At 42.8% G+C, this 20,248-nt stretch overlaps 1 protein-coding gene across 1 annotated transcript in view; it reads right to left on the bottom strand.

The window, feature by feature from the left end:
- Positions 1-16,016: 16,016 nt before the first annotated feature.
- Positions 16,017-20,248, bottom strand: part of Cdc14a (cell division cycle 14A) — a 143,293-nt gene continuing 139,061 nt past the window's right edge. Inside the window, exon 16 of the mRNA XM_041652770.1 lies at positions 16,017-18,143. Coding sequence (XP_041508704.1) covers positions 18,114-18,143 — 30 coding nt within the window. The 3' untranslated portion in view covers positions 16,017-18,113. The remainder of the gene's footprint in view (positions 18,144-20,248) is intronic.

Genomic DNA, 20,248 nt, shown 5'->3' with positions numbered 1-20,248 from the left:
AGCAAGAAAGGTAGGAGGGGTGTTTTTTTTATTTGTGACAGAACTTGGCATGGCATACGACAGATACTTCATAAATGCTTTTTGGGTTAATGAATGAGTGACAACATGATTTTACTTATTTTTTTCCTTTGGAAAATAGGCTACGATTTATTATTATTATTATTATTATTATTATTATTACTATTACCTACTATTAGCATTATTATTGTCACTTTCCTAGTGCCTGCCGAGGAGCTCAGTCCATCCATCTCCCTTCCTGCTGTGTTCTCAGCCTCTCTCCTGCACTGGTTGCACCCCTGTGGACTCATAAGGCTGCTCAACTTCACCACAGCCTCCTGAAGTCTCCTTGGATTTCACTTCCTTCCCAGGGTGGCTCCACACAGCTCACTTCCGGTTTGGCGAAGACATGCTTCTCTACTTCCTGTTCTTCCGCTGAATGTCCTCCCACCCTGCCTTTGGTTCTCCCTACAGCTTCAGCTCAGGTCATCAGCAGCCTCTAATTAGTAAATTAGAGGGTTCTACTCCACCACCCACCCAAGAACACTCATCCTCCAACCATTTCTCTCTGGGCTGCTCTTTACTTGCCTAGGCTGCCTCGGACTCGCCCACAATACTCAGGTGCCATGGGTTCCTTAGTTAGCGTTCCTGATGCTCTGTTCCTGGGTCTCTTCTCATGCTTTCCTCTCCCTGATTAGCCTGGTCTTACCCTAGGCTCTCACTCTTCCCCAAAAGCCACCCTGATTCTGCTCTACAGCCTTCGTTCTACCCAGACCTTCTAGCTAAACTCCCTCTTCAGTCTGTGTTTTGCCCTGTCGCCGTCTCTTTCATGGATACCCTCGAAGTTCCCAAGAATTCACACAAATATGGCCTTAGTTGTCATTTCCTGACATGTCACCTTAGAGTCAAGAACATTTATGTTCAAACCTACTGAGAGTTTTTTTTATATGAAATGATGCTTTTTCTCCTGTAAGTGTTGATAGAAGGGTTTTACTTAATATATTTTATATTAAGTAGTATATATGTTCGTATTTCAGTTTTATATTTTCATTTATTGGTATCAGGGTGATGATAAAATCATAACTTAAAGGTGGCTTTTTTTCTTTTTCTGGAGGTTTTTGGCAGATTTTGTAAAGCTTTGGTATAAAATGTAAAACTGATCACTTTCTTTGATGCTTTTTACTATAATTTTAATCGCTCTAAAAGTTAGTCTATTTAAGTATTACCTTTTCCTAAGAAAATTTTATTATGTATATTTTTAAATATTATTTTTATTTTTAAATTAAAAAAATTATTTTCTACTTCCATTGACATTTTATCATTATATTGCATAAATTTTAAGTGTCAGCTGTGTATGTGTGTGTTCATGTCTGTGGAGGTCAGAGGTTAATGCGAGGTCTGTCGGGAAAAGGATCGGCTCAGGACCCCCAAGACCAAGTTCTCAGCACAAAGGAGATTTATTTCCCCCAGATGGACAAAGAGCAGAAAAGAGACAAAGATGAGAGATAGGGGACAAGGGACGGGGGAAGGAATGTTTGTACCAGAGACGGCAGGGAATGACAAGAGACTGCCTCTGGATAAGGAGACAGACATGGCATGTAGAAAAATGGCAGTTTATAAAGGTACAATGGAAAATCCCATGTTAGGATGAGGTGTTTAATTTTCATTGGGCATGTTAGTTAGTTAAGGCAGCCAAAGGGGGCTTTTGATTGCTGGACTTCAATGCTTTGATATCTGGAACTTGGTAATCAGTCTCAAGAGGATGGATTGGTCAGATGAGGGATGAACCTTGGGGCCTAGCTTCAGGAAGATGATCTAATGCTTTTTAACAAAGCAGATGGAACTGGGGAGAAGGGCAAGGCCTGCCAGACCCATGCTTGCCAGGTTTGGGCTGGCTAGAACCCCACCAAGATGTCTTCCTCTGTTGTTCTCCATGTTACTTTGAGACAAGGTCTCTCGGTGAATATGGAGCCCACCCATTTGGATAGACTGGGTGGCTGGTGAGCCTCAGGGATCCTTGGTTTCTACCTCCGCAGCACTAAGATCATCAGCATGTGCTGTTACACAGGAGTCCCATGCTTGTATGGCATGTATTACCAACCAAGCCATCTCCCCAGCCCACGGCAGGCTTCTTGTGTCGTCAAGGGCAGTACGGTGACAGTGAAGTACATCTCTACCTATTTGTTCAGCTACTTATTTGCCCAATAAATAAATGCACACACACACACATACACACACACACTCACACACACATACTCACACTCACACACACACACATACACACACTCACACACTAACACACAGACACACACACTCACACTCACACACACACTCACACACACACACTCACACACACACTCACACACACACTCACACACACACATACACTCACACACACACACTCACACACACTCACACACACACTCACACACACACTCACACACACACACTCACACACACACACTCACACTCACACACTGATTTCTCTTATGTGCTGGGCAGTGAAAGTATGAAGATAACTAAGATCCATTCCTGGTCCTTGGTGAGATCAGTCTACAGTGGCAGGCTTGCAGATAAGAAAAAACTATCGTAAGACAAAGTACTAAAGACTATAACAAAACCATAAATAAGTGAACATGAGTCCAGCCACAGAAAAATGAATGTCATTGTGTCTAAGGTCAGGGAATTCTTTGTAGAGGAAAGATGAAGAAACTGGGCTGAATTTTGAGGGTTGAGCGCTTAGAACTCAGGTCTTGGCCACAGTTGCACTGGCCTTGAAGTCAAGAGCTCATCTGACATAAACAACAACCCTTCTGGTTTTCTTTCATGAAGTGAAATCCTGTGTCCATGTGTTTGCCACAAGACCTCCATATTTCTTGAGCCAAGAGACTCCGAGTTGGGAAAAGGTAGGCATTTCCTTAACAGCCAACCAGAGGACTATCCATATACAAAATCATGCCCACTTGGGGATTGTTAGGATTTGAATGTGAAATGCCCACCCAACGCCCTGGTGATGGGCTTCTGTGTTTGATCACACGGTCCCTAGCTATTACCAGTATTTGAGGAATCAGGAAAGAATTTATTTCCTCTTGTAGTGTACAGTCTGTCATTGAGGGAAGCCAGAGCAAGAACTGGAATTGGAAAGCCAAAAGGAATACTGCTTACTGGCCTGCTTCTCCTGGCTTGCTCCCTACCCCTGAGCTACCTTTCTCACACAGCCCAGGTCTACCTTCAGGGGCAATACTGCCCACAGAGGACTAGCTCTTCCCACATCAACCTGCAGTCAAGACAACAGCCATAGGCCCATCTGGAGACTATTCCTCAACTGTAACTCTAGTTTCTGTCAAGACTAGACTGGCTAATATAAGGAGGTTTTGGAATCTTTGGTACCTGAGGCCCCTTTGGAGGAACCAAGTATTTGGAGCACAGGCCTTGGAGTTGAGAGCCTGCCCTCATTCTGGCCTGCTCTGTGTCCTAGTCCCTAGGATGCAATCAAGGAGCTGGCACATGCTTCAGCCACTATCGGGTTGTCTACCTGTGTATCCCAAAGGACCAGCATGACCCTCTGTTTCCTGGGTACTGCAATTCCCTTTTTAACATGATAAACAAGGCTCTCCATTTGATCAGCTTTCCTGACTAAAAATTCACTGCATAGGGCCCTAACGGGGGTGTCTGTGAACCACAACTTCAACCTTGGTTATCTTCTCAAGAGAGAAGCTAGCATTAGGGTCACACAGAACAGCGCTGTTATTATTTTTCTAAAATACTTAAAGGCTTCGTGGAACCACGTTCTGTGGCTTATGCTGCCAGACGATGTTTAAACATAGATTTCGCAGGAAACATTCCCCGGTTGCTGACTTTCTGAAGAACCAGGGTGCTTTCCGAACGCTGAAGTCCACTGTCCTCCACACGCAAGGCAGCAACGGCCTGGACTGCTCAAGCGTCCTGGAAACAGAAGCGTCTATGGCAGCAGTAACTGACAGCTCATTTTCAGCCTCTTTCCCTCTCTGCTTGAGCCAAGCCCCCTAACAACCTCACTAAGTTCAACACCGAGACTGGCCACAGCCCATTGTCCTTCCTTGGATCTCTGAGATTATGCCCCTCATGTTGGCCTGGAATCTGTTCAGACTACAGACTTTTCAATGGAGCAAACTCCTTAGTTGCTTTGGCTGCCCGTTGGGACCAGACTTAGGTGTCATTCATCTGCACATAAGCTCTTATCTCCACATGAAAGCTTTTAGAAGTTAGGAATTTATAGTCTCACGAGCTGGCCTGTTCCACCCTGAACACATGGGAGCATACAAAACCTTGTCCTAATGACTCCCTCCTTTTCTCCTGCCTCCTCAGGTTTTAAAGGACTGCTAATCTCAATCAGCAGCAGCAGCATCTTATCAGGGGCAGGAGTGAACCACAAAGCAATCCTTTTCAACTACAACTGAAACCACCCTGCAACAAACACACATCAACCAGGTTGCACTGGGAAACTCCAAGAGAAATCTCCAGTTTTCAAAACTTGGGCGAGGATATGATATTGCCATCCCATGAGTACAGGAACAAGGGTGTGAAAGACGTTTCCCAATCTACAAGACAGCTCTTTCACAGTAAGGAATTATCCATCCCAAAACGTCAGCAAGAGCAGGGTTAAGCAGTTTACCAAAGAGGTTAAGGGGTCAAAGGCACATCCAAAGTCTGTTACCATCCAAGTAACTTTGAACAAGTTGTTTGACCTTTTCAAAGAAAGAGATAAACAGCAGACATCACCCGAATCAGATCTATATGTACCTGGTGGAGGGGTGGGGCTTAAAAATGATTAGATCCATGACAACACTTGGGCAAAGGAGCCGGAATTTATCATCAGTGTATTGAGCATATTGGTGAGCATGGGGACTCCTGCCATGGGCCAATGACGTCAAAGGTGACATCATCTGCAGAAAATCTGACTTGGGGGGTGGAGTTCTTAAAGCACACACTCAGATATCATGGAAACCTGTCTTAGTCAGTGTTCCATTGCTGTGAAGAGACATCATGACCATGGGAACTCTTAGAAAGTAAACCCATCTAGGGCTGGAGAGATGGCTCAGTGGTTAAGAGCATTGCCTGCTCTTCCAAAGGTCCTGAGTTCAATTCCCAGCAACCACATGGTGACTCACAACCATCTGTAATGAGGTCTGGTGCCCTCTTCTGGCCTGCAGACATACACACAGACAGAATATTGTATACATAATAAATAAACAAATAAATATTTAAGAAAGTAAACCCATCTAATTGGGTCTGGATTATAGGCAAAGGTTTAGTCCATTATCCTTGAGACACTAAAAGGATGTCCCTCAAGGGACATTACCACCTATTTTAAATATACAATGCATTTGTGATTGTATGCTGCATAGTTATACTATGTTTAGGCACTATCTTGACTTGGCTATTGTTTTCGTTTGGAAATTAATCACAACATAAGAAGATATAATCGTGGGTCAAGTTGACAAAGGGTAGACTTGTGATGGCATTCTTGGTTGTCAGCTTGACTACATTTGTAATTAAGACCCCAAAATGGAGTTGTTTTTTTTTTTTTTTTTTTTTTTTTTTGGTTTTTCGAGACAGGGTTTCTCTGTGGTTTTGGAGCCTGTCCTGGAACTAGCTCTGTAGACCAGGCTGGTCTCGAACTCACAGAGATCCACCTGCCTCTGCCTCCCGAGTGCTGGGATTAAAGGCGTGCGCCACCACCACCCGGCTCCAAAATGGAGTTTAGGCTGAAGTCTACTCATAGTAGGTCTAGTGGGTCCCCAAACTTATACTGTGGTTCCTTCCTCGAATGAATAATAGGTATAGATAAACTTAGAAATTGGGATGAATGAATTTTTGCATTATTATGTAGCTACGAGTCTATGGAGGCCGTGAATATGGAGCTTTTTATGAAAATGGTCCCTGTAGGCTCACAGGGAGTGGCATGGGCTATAGACATGTGGCCTTGTTGAAATCGGTATGTCTTGGAGAAAGTGTGTCGCTGGGAGTGGGCTTTGAGGTTTCAAATGCTCAAGCTACACCCAGTGTCTACCTCTCTTCTTGCTGCCCGCTGATCCGGGTGTAGAACTCTCAGCTACCTCTCCAGCACCATGTCTGCCTGTGTGCTGCTGTGCTTCCTGCCATGATGATAGGGTTCTAAACCAACCCCAGTTAAATGTTTTCCTTTATCAGAGTTGCTGTGGTCATCGTGTCTCTTCACAGCAATAGAACACTGACGAAGGCAGAGGCTAAGGAAAGCATTTTAAAAGAATAATGACTCACCCTAAATTTATGTACAAAAATGTGTTGTTGTGCATTTTTCTAGAGAGACACATTTTTTTTTACTGGCCTCTCAACAGAATTTAAAAACACATTTAAGAGTCATTGATATTGTTCCCAAATGGTTGTATCCCTCTGGAACTCAGGTGTTGAAATCCTAACCCACAACGTGATGGTATCAGGAGATGGAGTGTCTGGGGAGATGTAATAGTACTTTTTCGTCTGGATTGCCAGCCCATAAATAACAGCAAGGAAACATTAATTATGAAAGCTCAGCCTTAACTTATGCTTGTTCCTAACTAGTTCTTATAACTTAAAGTAGCCCCTATTATTTAATCTATGTTCTTTTACAAGGCTCATTACCTCATCCCCATTCTGTCCATCCTGCTTCCTTAGTGTCTGGGATGGCAACTCTTCCTTTCTTCCTCCCAGAGTTCTCTCTTTGCCCAGAAGTCCTGCCTATTCTCTCCTGCCTAGCTATTGGCCATTCAGATTTTTGTTACACCAATCACAGCAATACATCTTCACACAGTGTACAAATATCCCACAACAGGGAGATGATATAACCGTGAGGGCAGAGTTTCACAATTGTATCCGTACCCATACAGCAAGAGATCTCATATCAAAAGAGCTTGCATAACTTAGGTACCAGGAAGTAGCCCCTCACTAGGCACTGGCTGTGCTGAGTGCTTAATCTTGGGCCACTCGGCCTCCAGAGCTGTGCAGAATAAATCTCTGTCACCTATGCCTTCCCTCCTCTATGGTGTGATGCTGTAGCTGCCTCAGAAGACTCTCACCATCTGATTGCATCTTATTAAAAAGTGGAGACTTAAACACACTCTCATTTCCCAAAGTCACAGGGACAATGATGGAGTTCTCTCACAGTCTGGTGGCTCTTTTGAAATGAACTGCGGTCAGGAGACCATTCTTCTGAAATAAATGTAACTCCTTGTTGGAGTCTTATCAATTTAAGGATCTCGTCACTTGCCTGTTGTGAATTAACTCAGTGAGCTGTGGTTTCCACGTCTCTAGTACCAGGTCACCTAGATCTGCTCCCCGTCCCCTGGCTGGGGAGCTAGCGTCTGCCTCTCAACCATCTCGGGAATAAAACAACCAGCAGACGATTCTTCTCCTCTCCACTATTTGAAAGCCGCGGAAGCAGAGGATATTTAGACTGGGCTTGTTAGTGTTGAGTGTGGATTTGTAGAGAAGCCAAAGCGTTTCTTTGCTGAGCTGCATCTTCAGCTTTTCCAGGAAAACCAACTTGAGTTAAAATTGCTTTGGCTTTTTAACTTTGGTTTTTGTCCAAAAGTGGACTTTTTTCCAGTAAAAGGTTGACTATAAGTTTTTTTTTTAAACCCACTTGAAAGTTTTTCAATCTGATAGAGATAGAGGCTAGCTGGAGAAGACATGTGCAAACATGAAGAAATGTTTCAGATGACTGAAGAGATCCAACACATTTGAAAGGAAGGGCTGTGCAATGTGTGTGTGTGTGTGTGTGTGTGTGTGTGTGTGTGTGTGTGTATGGCCTGTGTGTATAGTGTGTGTGGTGTATGGGTGTATGGTGTGTGTTTGGTCTGTGTGTATGGTGTGTGTGGTGTGTGTGTAGTGTGCATGTGTGTAGTGTATATATTGTGTGTGTTGTATGTGTATTATATATGTAGTGTGTGCGGTGTGCATGTGTGGTGTGTGTGTATGTGGCAAGTGTGGTGTGTGTGTGTGTGTGTGTGGCAGGGCATAGTGTGAGTGTGTATGTAGTATAAGTGTGTGTTGTGTTCTCTGCTATAGAACACTTACAGGGAAACAACTGTCAAACATAGTAGCAGACTGTGTTATGGAGTTCATGGGTTACCATCATTATCCCTTTCTGCTTCTCACTGTACTCCTGATGCCCTTTAAACCACACAGATCAAACCGAAGTCTTCTGTGCCCACAGTCTGGAGGTCTATAAAGTAGCCCTGAATGGGTCGCCTCACTCCATCCTATCCAGCCCTCACTCCTCAGAGTGCTGATATGCAGACTCATCCCTGAGTAGAAGTTGCTCTAAAGATTTACAGATTTGAGGATGGGGCATAAAATACCATAATATTTTATTCATCTGTTTATTACCTCTATGCCCCTTGCCCTGTGGTCCACAGTCATCCGGCAGCACCTGGCCTGCTGTATTCTGTGTATAGGCACTCATTCCATCTTTCCAGCAAAACTCTCTACACGTATGTTGTGGGAACTAAAATCTCTGTGGACCTGAAAGTATTTTTCATCTGATTTCGAACAAGATGCTCTGTTCTGTGAGCCCAGTTCTGGCCCTGCCGGCTCCACTCTCATACGCCAAGGACATTCATCAGCCCCGGGGGTAATGGGAGCCACTCAGGGACCCAGAATCAGCACAGTCCCTTTTCAGGTGACCAAAACTTGAGCAACAAATATGGCCTCTGTCAGCAGCTGTGTTTCCCACTGAGGAAATGAAGTGTGAATAGAGACCTTCTTGTGCCAGCCACGCCTGGGGGAAAGCCAGGTACTTACAAGTTGTTGGGCTCAATAAGGCTTCTGTTGCCTAAAACTCAGTTTCTCTAATAAATCAGGGATGGGGGAGGGTGAGAGCTAGAAAGGTTACTCAGCAGTTAAATCATGTACTGCTCTTCCAGAGGACCTGAGTTTGAGTCTCAGAACCCAACATCAAGTGGCTCACAACGACCTGTTAACTCCAGCTCCAGGGAATCCGGCATCTGTGGGCACTGATCTCACAGAGACATACTAAAACATATAACTAAAAACATCATTTATGAAAAGATAAGATAGCTGACATACCTAGGTAAAACCAAATACTACTCCTCTAAAAACCAAACAAAATAAAACAAAGTTGTGAACAAATGACTCCCAATGACATTCTGTTGTATTTGTAGGCTTTGCTCAGTCATGATGTGAGAAGCTTCCTCCTGCAACAGTACAAATACAAAACCCCGCAGGAAGACATGCAGAGCGATAGACCTTGGAATACTCAGCCCCAGTGGGACAGCTCCATCAAACCCCTCTCCTCAGGTCTCAGGGCACCCCTGGTGGCGGTGGGGTAAAGAGTTTAAGAGCCAGAGGGAATGGAGGACACCCAGGGAACAGGACTCAGTCTAAGTCAACATGATCATAGTTCCTACAGACTCATAGAGACTGAAGCACCAGGTCGATATCAGGTCCTCTGTGAATATATTGTGGCTTCCAACTTAGTGTATACATGGGACTCCTGAGTGTGTGAATGACTGAGTCTCTGATTCTTGTGCCTTCTCTTGGGCTCTTTTCCTTCTGTTTGTTTGTTTTGCCCAATCCCAAAGTTTGGGGGTTTGTTTTATCATATATTTTATTATTAAAAATATTTACCATATTAAAAAAAATTTGTATGTAAATTGTCTTCACGGGCCCATATGTTTGAATACTGGACTCCCCCCTACGCCCCCCGCCCCCGCGTGCTGACAGCCCTGTTCTGAGAGGTCCTAATATATTTAGGACTTGAGGCCTAACTAGAGGAAATATATCCATGCAGTACAGGCCATGAGGCTTATAGCCCAGCATCTCTTCCTGTCCCATTTCTGAGGTGGGCAAGCAGACACCCATCTCAGACCTCCCCTGCCACCGTGCCCTCCCTTCATGATGAGCCACACCCTCAAACCATGAACCTAAATAAATCCTTCTCTGAGTTGCTTTGGGCACTGTGGTGAGAGGATGAGGAGATCCATGGATAAAAATACGTAAGGAAATGGCTTAAAATGTAAAAATACCATTTAAAGACTTGGTTTAAAAAAATTAATAGAGCCTATGGAGATGTCTCAGCAGTTAAGAACACGTGTTGCTCTTCCAGAGGACCTAGGTGTGGTCCCCAGCACCCACATGGTAACTCACATGGCAACCCCAGCTCCAGGGGATCTGATACCCTCTTCTGGCCTCTGTGGATGCCAGGCAGGCATGTGGTACACAGACAAACATGTAGGCAAAACACTCATACACATGAAATTAAATGAAAATTAAAAAATAAAAAAGTAAAATTTAAATATTTTTTTAAAAATTTAATATGATGAACAACTGTGGGGGAGGAAAAAAAACTGGCAAATGCCCACAAGTCTTTCACTCTGCCTGCTCTTGGGTGATGGCTGGACTGGTCTTGTGAGTCAGAGCCCCAACAGAACAAGTATAATGAAGCTGCCTCTGAGTGAGACTCCCTTTGTTGGATGGCCAGTCTGACACTGGGGACTTGGCAAAGCAGAAAAGCCTGGGAGTACTTTTAACAATAGAGTCGCTGTGAGCCAGGCAGCACATCCCGTGTGACGGCTCTATAGCTAAGCTATACATTCTTTTCCTTGCATGCTTATTATAGTTTTAAGTTTATCCTTTTAAAATGTTCTGTGTTGCCTCTTTCGGCAATCATTAGTTTTGCCTTTAATATTTTTAAATGGTAATTTTTTAAAATTACATGAATATACTTTATTTCTTTTGATTATTTAATAAATGAAATAGACATTGTGAGCAAAATCTTTAGACTAGTTCACACACACACACACACACACCACACCCGTTTTCTCCCTCTCTTTGCATGGACTGGATAAATGCTGTTCCACTGAGCCACATCTCCTATGATACTTCTTAAAAACAAAGATGTGGGTGTGTTTTCCCTACACTCCTTTGGCCTGAAATGAGTGCCATATGGAGATACTGGGCAGTGGTTTATTGGTTTGGTGTGTGTGTGTGTGTGTGTGTGTGTGTGTGTGTGTGTGAACAATAGAGAAACCATTGAAGCTTCATATTTATGCACTTGAAAAGCATTAACCCCAGCACTAACACAGTGGTTGCTTGGTCCCTCGTGGGTTTCCTAGTGGGCAGCACTTCCTGGGGTCACCAGTGGCTACTGGGGACCGTGTTCTGGACTCCACTAGGAATAGGCTCCTTGAAAACTGGATCTGAAGCCTGAGACTTCAGCCTTAGGTCTTTTCCCTATCCTCCATTTACTTTGTATTCTTTCTTGGAGTCACAGAAACTGGGAGGGGTCTTGGGGATCCCCAGTACATGACTTCCCCCAGTCTAAGATCCTGACTTAGTCGTTGATTTTTTTTTCTCTCCTGCAGAAAAGGTGATCTTTTCCTCTCTTGTTTTACCTTAAAATTAGCAATCCTAACAACCCGTCACTTAAACAGGAATCCTTAATTAAAATTAGCAATCCTAACAACCCGTCACTTAAACAAGAATCCTTAATTAAGAATAATTTTCCCAGCAGATCTGACTTTAAAACAGATCAAGCTATCTAGAAGTCTCCATTCATCGTCTTAGCTGACAAAGGTCATGACTGTGCTCAACAGTCCAGTTCTTGCCATTGTCCCTTATCTGGTCTCTGGTATATCATGGAGACTCCCCTGCACCCCAAGCAAAGATTACTTATTGATGACACAAGGCTCTGAGCCCCAGTTCTACCACCAATGTGTCTTCTAAGAAGGCATGTCAGTTTCTTCTCCATTCTGGCCATGGAAGGCACATGGTCTAAAATGGGACATGAACTCCTAACTAGATCAAAAGTAGCATGAAAAGCTCCAGACGAGTTACCCAAGACTGGTATGGAGGAAGAAAGAGGAAGAGAAATACATCTTTCCTCAGGTCAAGCCTGTTTAACCCAGTTGGCCACATGTGTGCCTTGTTACATTGGTCTCAAAATTCAATAGGCAAAATTCAAGAGGATCAAATCTTCCCAGAATGGAAGGAAAACTAACAGGAATGATCCTCTTGGGCTATGGCTAGAACGTTTAAAATGTATGTGATGATAGTAAAAGGCTCTCTGCCTGTAGGAAATCCAGATTTTATAATCAGTGCCCTGCTCCACCCCTTACCCTACAAAGACCACAGGGAAGCAGCCCCTTTAGTCTTGAATCTCTGGAGCTTCTGATGCTTCTAGGTTTTATCTGACTTCCCAATTCTTAAAGGAAATGCTATAGTTATATTAAAGTTACAGATACCTTTCAGAGGCCAAGTAGGTGATAGACAAGTAAAGAGATGATAATAGGTGATAGATAGATTAGAAAGATAGATGGATAGGTAGGTAGGTAGGTAGGTAGATGATAGATAGATAGATAGATAGATAGATAGATAGATAGATAGACAGATGATATATAGTCATTGTACTATCATGGTCTCTGGTTTTGATTTTTTCAGTTTTTTTAAAAATATTTATTAATTTATTTATTGTGTATACTGTATTCTGCCTGCATATATGCCTGCAGGCCAGAAGAGGGCACCAGATCTCATTACAGATGGTTGTGAGCCACCATGTGGTTGCTGGGAATTGAACTCAGGACCTCTGGAAGAGCAGTCAGTGCTCTTAACCACTGAGCCATCTCTCCAGCCCCTTCAGTTTTTCTATAGCTATTTGGAGTTCTGAATGTTAAAACTGATCCTCTAACTTAAGAAAAAAATTCTTAAATTTTTGAGCACAATAAATCTCAGTAAGAGTCCTGGAGTGATCTAAAGGAGTGTTTTCAATTTGTTTAGACTTAGGAAAGGATGACAGATATCTTGGAATATCTCACCATTAAGTCCTAGTATCAGGTGACTCGGGAATTGGCGTCCAGCCCCAGCGCTCTCTCCTGCAGGGCACTGCTGAAGCCCTGCCCTGGATCCTTTAGAAGAGTCGGAGTATAAAGAAGACAGACTTGATGGATAATCTCCATTCTTTCCAGTTCTGGAGATCTAGCATAAATGCTTCAAGCTGCAATTATTCCGAGGTTTCACGTGCTTATGTGTTTGTAGCCATTTCTATTAATAGGCCTCACTACCCACTCTCCCGTGCAGTCTAACTGCGCAAACATGTTTTGGTCAACTTGCTTAAAACTCAGGAGAAATAGCTAACGGTGAAGTCACTTGCCTCGATATCAGTGATACGTAAGATAAAACAAGGCACGGGTGTGAAAGTGCCCGTTTAAAACCAACTGCCCCTCCAAAAGATGTATATTTTGCTTTAAATGTCATTCTTTCTACTTACCAAAAGAAAAAAAAAGGTTTAAAATTTTCTAAAAGAGCCATTTTTCTCCCTCTTGATCTAATTATCATAATTCAATCCATAGAGGAGGAACCAGGTGGGAATATATTAACATTTCAATTCGGTTCCAAATAACTTAACACATTATTTTCCATTTTCCTTTGTCTGCTATGGGTGCTGTCCTCTATAATCAACCCCTTTGTAAATAAAGTATTTCAATCCTTCAATGCAATTCTGTCTTCCCATAATTGTAACGACTCCTATTTAATCTTCAGAAAAGACACCCAGTGACCAAATTCTTGCTTTTCTATGCATTGGGAAGAGGACTACCAGGCCCTTGCAACACTAGAGAGTTCTGTTGGATTCAGACACCAGCTGACAGAGAAACACTTCACAGAGACGGCTGAACACATGACCAAAGAAAACATGCGCATAAGAGCAGTCTTAAAAGTGTGTTATATGCCGGGCGGTGGTGGTGTACAATCCCAGCAGTCGGGAGACAGAGACAGGCAGATCTCTGAATTCGAGGCCAGCCTGGTCTACAGAGTGAGTTCCAGGATATACAGGGCTACACAGAGAAACCCTGTGTTAAAAATACAAAAAAGAAAAAGGGAGTGTGTGTGTGTTTGTGTGTGTGTTTGTGTGTGTGTGTGTGTGTGTGTGTATGTTGTTGGTAAATTCATATTCCTGCTGTATTTGAGTCACAGGTTTAAAACATTACCAACTGATCTAAGTGTAATAATGTCACATAAACCCAATGACCAGTCGGTGAAGAGTTTGATGAGGTGAGCTAACTCCATTCATTTTAACCTCCTTTTCACAGTAATTCAAGCTGTACCAAAGTTTTTTTTCTGCTCTTTGAAACAGGTCCGTGGATTCAAAAAAATAAAATAAAATAAAATAATAAAAAATAAACCTCTAAAGGCCATCCCCGGATAACTTTTGACCTCAGCTGTTCCGGTCCCTGCCTGAGAATGAGTTAACTATAAATTCCCAACTTCCCAACTCTAGACACAAGCCGGGGTTGTAGTGCAGGGTGCAGAGTCTGCTTAGCATGAAATCTGGGGCTCCACCTCCAGCACCGAGAAGAGGAAAACAACAACCCCTGCTATCCACAGGAAAGGGGTTCCTTCTGCCTTCTGGAAAGGGTCCCATAATAGCTCATCTGATTTAGCTCTGTAATTTTCCTTTAAGAAAAATGGTCATTCCATGCAGGGGTCCTCCTGGAAAGGGGAAACTGATAAGATCTCTTAAGTAAACTGGGAACATGGAGAGGAGAACAGGATTGAGTTGGGGGAGGGACAGAGAGGGCAAGTAAGGAAAGAGATAAAGGGAACCATTATGGGGCCAGAGAGAAACCTGACACTATGGAAACTTCCAGGAACCCACAAGGATGACCACAGCTAAGACTCCTAGCAATAGTGTAGAGGGTGCGTGAACTGACCTTCTCCTGTAATCAAATTGATGATTACCCTAATTGTGATCATAGAACCTTCATCCAGTCATTGATGGAAGCAGATGCAGAGATCCACAGCTAGCACTGGGGCTGAGCTCTTGGAATCCAGTCGAAGAGAAGGAGGAGGGATTGTAAGAGCAAAGGGGTCAAGAACACGATGGGGAAACTCACAGAGACAGCTGGTCCAAGCTAGTAGGAGCTCACTGACTCTGGACTGAAAGCGGGAGAATCTACATAGAACTGAAGTAGACCCTCCAAGTGTGGGTGACAGTTGTGTGGCTTAGGTAGTTTGTGGGGTCACTGGCAGTGGGACCAGGAGTTATCCCTAGTGCATGAACTGGCTTTTTGGAGTCCGTTCCCTATGGAGGGATACCTTGCTCAGTCCAGATATGGGGATGGTGAGGGGGCTTGGTCCTGCACCAAGTGATGGGCCAGGTTTACCCTCTCTGAGGGATAGATGGAGTTGAGGTTGGGAGGGAGTGGAAGTAGAGGAGAAGTGGGCAACTTGGATTGGTATGTAAAGCAAAAAAAAAAGATAAGAAAAAGAAAAATGGTCATTCTTCTCCGAAAGAAAGAGATGTGCAGCTCGCTGCACAAGCATGGTCGACGGTTGTGAATGGCACAGCAGGCACAGCTTGGGTCCCTAGCGGTATTGTGTTAACAGCACAATTCAGAGCTGTAAGGAGAGAAGAGGAACCCAATCTTCTCTGATGTGGGTGAGATCCGAAGAACAAGGTTGCTTTGAAAGTGTGGTCTTAAGGCCAGCTGGCCTGGATCTGAAAAAGCCTGGGATAAAACCGGACTCGCTGAACATAGTGGACAATGAGGACTACTGAGAACTCAAGAACAATGGCAATGGGTTTTTGATCCTATTGCACGTACTGGCTTTGTGGGAGCCTAGGCAGTTTGTATGCTCACCTTACTAGACCTGGATGGAGGTGGGGGTTCCTTGGACTCCCCACAGGGCAGGAAACCCTGATTGCTCTTTGGGCTGACAAGGGAGGGGGACTTGATTAGGGGAGGGGGAGGGAAATGGGAGGCGGTGGCGGGGAAGAGACAGAAATCTTTAATAAATAAATAAATTTTAAAAAAAAGAAAGTGTGGTCTTGTGCATGAGGAGCAGCATAAGGATAGCAATACAAGATAAAATAACTGAAAATCAAGAATGCTGAGCCCAAGGGAGCCAAAGAGAGCCAACCACGTGGAGTCAAACTAAAGTTACAAAGAGACTTAAGGACCCGAGAACTCAAAATCAAAATGATGAATGTCCAGGAGTAAATTGCGTAAAACTTTTATTTATTAGCAGTGTATTCTTCTACACTTCAAAATAGAACAAAATATCCTCTGGGAGACAAACTATTCATAACAAAATACATGGTAAACCATTTTTATTATAAGTAGAGAATCTCTCTGCTATATAATCTCTATAGTATATACATCCCCTTCTTGGTGTGCCTTATGTATGTTCATGTGTATAAATAAGCATAAGACATACACATGTAGATACATCAGACGTATATACACACGTAATTATGGAAAATTTACAGGAGTCAACTTTACAATCATTTTAGTAGCTGCACTCCTTGGTGTTCATAGAACAACTAAAAACGATAGCACGGCTCTCTTCGCCCACATCTCAAATGCTGCTACAACTACTTTTCAATGAGAACTTGAAAGAAATAGTATTCTCTTCCTATACAACGAACCAACTTTTTAAAATAATAACTCATAATAAAATATTTTACTTTTCAACTTTAGAAAAGATAAACAATTTAATTCCTCTTTATTTTTTTTGATTCTAAAAACATATAGCTCAACTTTCCATCGGGTGAGTGCAATTATTTGGTACTGCAGTCATGGGGAATGATGTCAACAAACCTGAGTCAAACATTCATTCCAATGCCTTTTAAAAAGTATAAAAGGTGAACAAGGTATCTTGCTGAAGCACATATACTAGTCTGAAGATACCCCCTCCTAATAAATACATCATAAATAGCTCAACACTTTGCATGATCAGTTTAACTAGCCCTTGCCCATTCTCAAGCAGCCTGGAAGAGAATCAATATCTAAGACTCCCTATCTCATATAGACAAGAAGCCCATAGAGTTCAGGAAACAAATACGGAATCATACTCTCATGAAAGGGCTGGATGTACCCTCGGGGGCCCTTTCACTTTGACATCCGGTTCTAGGCAGACCCATGTCTGGACAATGGGGGGTATGCTCCATTAATCTATCTCCTTTAGTGTACAGATCTACTTAGCAGCATTTTCTTCGGTTTATTCCTTCATTGCTTTGAAACTGACATCAGACCACGCCTGCTTACCAGGCAATGATCACCTCGTACCCAAAGCAGAGTGTTTGGAGTTGTTAGCTCTCCTGAAGTGCTTTTTGGTCTTTAACAGCATTATTGTACATTAACTGAGAGTGTTCTCACAAACCGTAGGCATGTTTCTTAAAATCCGTAGCCTTCCTTGGCATATTTACAAGGAGGTATAAGCAAAATACATGGTTTAAGGCATTTTTTTAAAAAAAGCACTCATGAGAGGAGGAAAGAAAATAAAGCATTTGGAATGTTCTGTCATTTCATAGAGGAAAAAAATCATGCTTTTAGGAGAGACTCACAGCGATTTCTGGTCTTAAAGAGATGGTAAAGTTTTGTGGGATTTTTTTTTTTAAGCCTCCTACTCAAACAGTTGAAGAACAAAACAAAGGGGGAAAGTTTTTTCCTAAATAAACCCTACCAAACAACGCCACTCTTGGTAGAGACAAATTTGGATGAACTCCAGTTCAGGCAGACTTCAGCAGAGAATGCTCTGATCTTCTGAACTCACAGGGGGAGCCTTAAAGTCACTTTCTAAAAAGGTGCTCCCTCCTTCCACTTAATAAGGAAGAATTCTTTACTCATCATAGACAAAGCCATACTAAAGCCAAACAAATTTAAAATACAATTTTTTTGGTAGCAAACAGCAGGAAAAGTCTAAATCAAAATATAGTCTAGCTTTTACATAATTTTATATATTTATAAAATTATCAAAATAGTCTTTTATAAAGTTCACGATACGTATATAATGTAACACTGTACATGTAAATGCAGTAACAAATGCATTACTGAAATACATTAAAAATAACCTTTGAAAAATACCAAATTCAACATGAAAACTGTCTTTACAAGTATGGACGCCTCCATTAAGATGGTTACAGTACATTTATAGTAGTCGTTAGCCAGTGCTCCGGTCTCAAGTCTCTCAACGGCGCTGTGTCAAACACTCTCTAGGCTCAGAAGAGAGGGACATCCTCCGGGCAAGCAGCTGTTCCCCTCCGCATTGCGCGTCCAGATGTGTAAGAACGGAACCGCCTTCGCTGGAGTGGCAAGGCCTTAGTAATGAACATATTCAGACTGAAGGGACTGTGTAGGGAGAGACACAAGCTGAGGTTAACCATCGCACGTAAAGCTGCTAAAACGTCCTCCAACCTCCTCCTTCAACACAAGGCAGTTCGGGTCTGTTATGTAAAAGACACATGAAATGAAGTAAGAAAGCAAAGGAGAAAGGAGAGAGCACTTCTACTAAGAAAGCAAGACATTTGGTTAGGTAAAGGAGCTGTTAGAACGTTTTCTATTTCAAAAGATTTAATCATGTTTCATCGTGATTACAACCAAGTAATGATTGAAAGTAAAGGTGTAGCCTTTGCTTTGATTTGATTCTTGAGCCTTAGAGTAATAATACTGACTCTGACTCAGAAATATTAAATGATAGTTGTAACTAATTGAGAGCTGTGAGAACAAGCTTTGGATTTTTTTTTTTTACTTAATACACATAAGTGGCATGAACATGCTTATCAAACAGAATTAGCAGCCACTTAAAGATGGTCCTTAAGAACGCCTGAGTTTAGTAAATACCTTATAAATCTTTTCCATTGTGGGAACACAAAGCACAAGTGGCTTTGGAATCTCATCTGAGGACCCAAAGGCATGGCGAGCACAAGGGTCCTGTGACAACTGCACAGCCGGTGAGCAGGAATGAACAAAACAGATCCTTCCACAGCGACAGGGACACTGATAGAAGAAGAGCATGTGCCAGAATGCCAGGACAGCAGAGACAATCAGGAGAAGTCTAAAAGCAGCAGGAAGCTCACCAAAGTTGTCTCTGAGCAGTATATGGTGGTGACACAGAGGAGACAGATCAGTTCTGAGCAGTAAGAGCCCTTTGCCTGGTTCCTCTCATCAAATGCCTACAGCAACAAAGCCTACGTGGTTCTCTGCAAGATGCTGTCTTTTCTAGCAATACTTTTTCAGTCTGAACTGCAGCCTTTTGTTATCAGGAGTATTTTATTAATAGATCTTACTAATTTCAAGACTGGTCCAGTTTGGTGATGATACAGCTATCAGTAATGCACGTGTATGCATGCGCACACGTGCGTGCGCACACACACACACACACACACACACACACACACAGAGCTTCCAAAGAATTTATGAGAACATAAAGCTAACTGTTCATCTCAAAGTCCCATGAAACTTTATTCTGCATCAATAGCCACTTACTAAATATTTTTAACCCAAGTTGGCAGTTATGATCCTATTCACAAAAGGTGAAGCCCGCTGACATAACACATGAAATAAAGGTGGAGATATGTATTTAACAAGATAGTGATGTGCACAGTCTAAAAATGAAATTGTGGCCGGGCGGTGGTGGCGCACGCCTTTAATCCCAGCACTCTGGAGGCAGAGACAGGTAGATCTCTGTGAGTTCAAGGCCAGCCTGGTCTACAAGAGCTAGTTCCAGGACAGGCTCCAAAGCCACAGAGAAACCCTGTCTCAAAAAAACCAAATAAATAAATAAATAAATAAATAAATAAATAAATAAATAAATAAAATGAACATTGTGTACCACCAGCAAAGAACAAGAGAAAAAGGAAGAGGGCGGCTCTCGAGGCCAAAAGAGGTCCAAGGTCGAGCACTCTTAGAGAAGGGAAAAGGGTCTTTGCAGTCTGATTTTCTTAGATTTGACTTATAGTAAAGCTTCAAATGAGAAGGGAGACGATAAGAATTAAGCAACATACTATAAGTGGTGATCCCACAGAGGGAATGTCCTGTGGTGTGGGCTAATGTTATCAAACCCACCTGCTGAGCAGTAGCTATATTGGTAATCATTGCCCAAACTGCTTCCCCCTCCTCGCACCCCCTGCATCTCCTTAAGTCTGACTTCAGAGTCAGAGACACAGCCAGTGAAGTGTCTCCCTGGCAGCAAGGACACCACACCTGTGCATTCCAGAACGTTCAACTCGGGCTTTTGCTCCGATTAGAAAAGTTGCCCACACTCTCACCAACAGAAATTAGGGCTCCTTAAATGGCTTACAAAGTTACAACAGCACAGTTGCACTGGCATACTCCTCCTAGAGACTCCAGGCTTTGTCAGTTCCCAGTCAGTGGAGAACACAGCAAATAGCCGGAAAGGAAACTTCCTTCAGACATCATCAGGTGCATGTCGTGAACCCAGGTGTGTATTTATA

This window comes from Microtus oregoni, unplaced genomic scaffold, assembly GCF_018167655.1.
Source record: "Microtus oregoni isolate MIOR12 unplaced genomic scaffold, Mior012 000000F_ref0000247, whole genome shotgun sequence".
Taxonomy (NCBI): Eukaryota; Metazoa; Chordata; class Mammalia; order Rodentia; family Cricetidae; genus Microtus; species Microtus oregoni.
The sequence above is the reverse complement of the archived record's forward strand: the minus strand, read 5'-3'. Positions and strand labels throughout refer to the sequence as shown.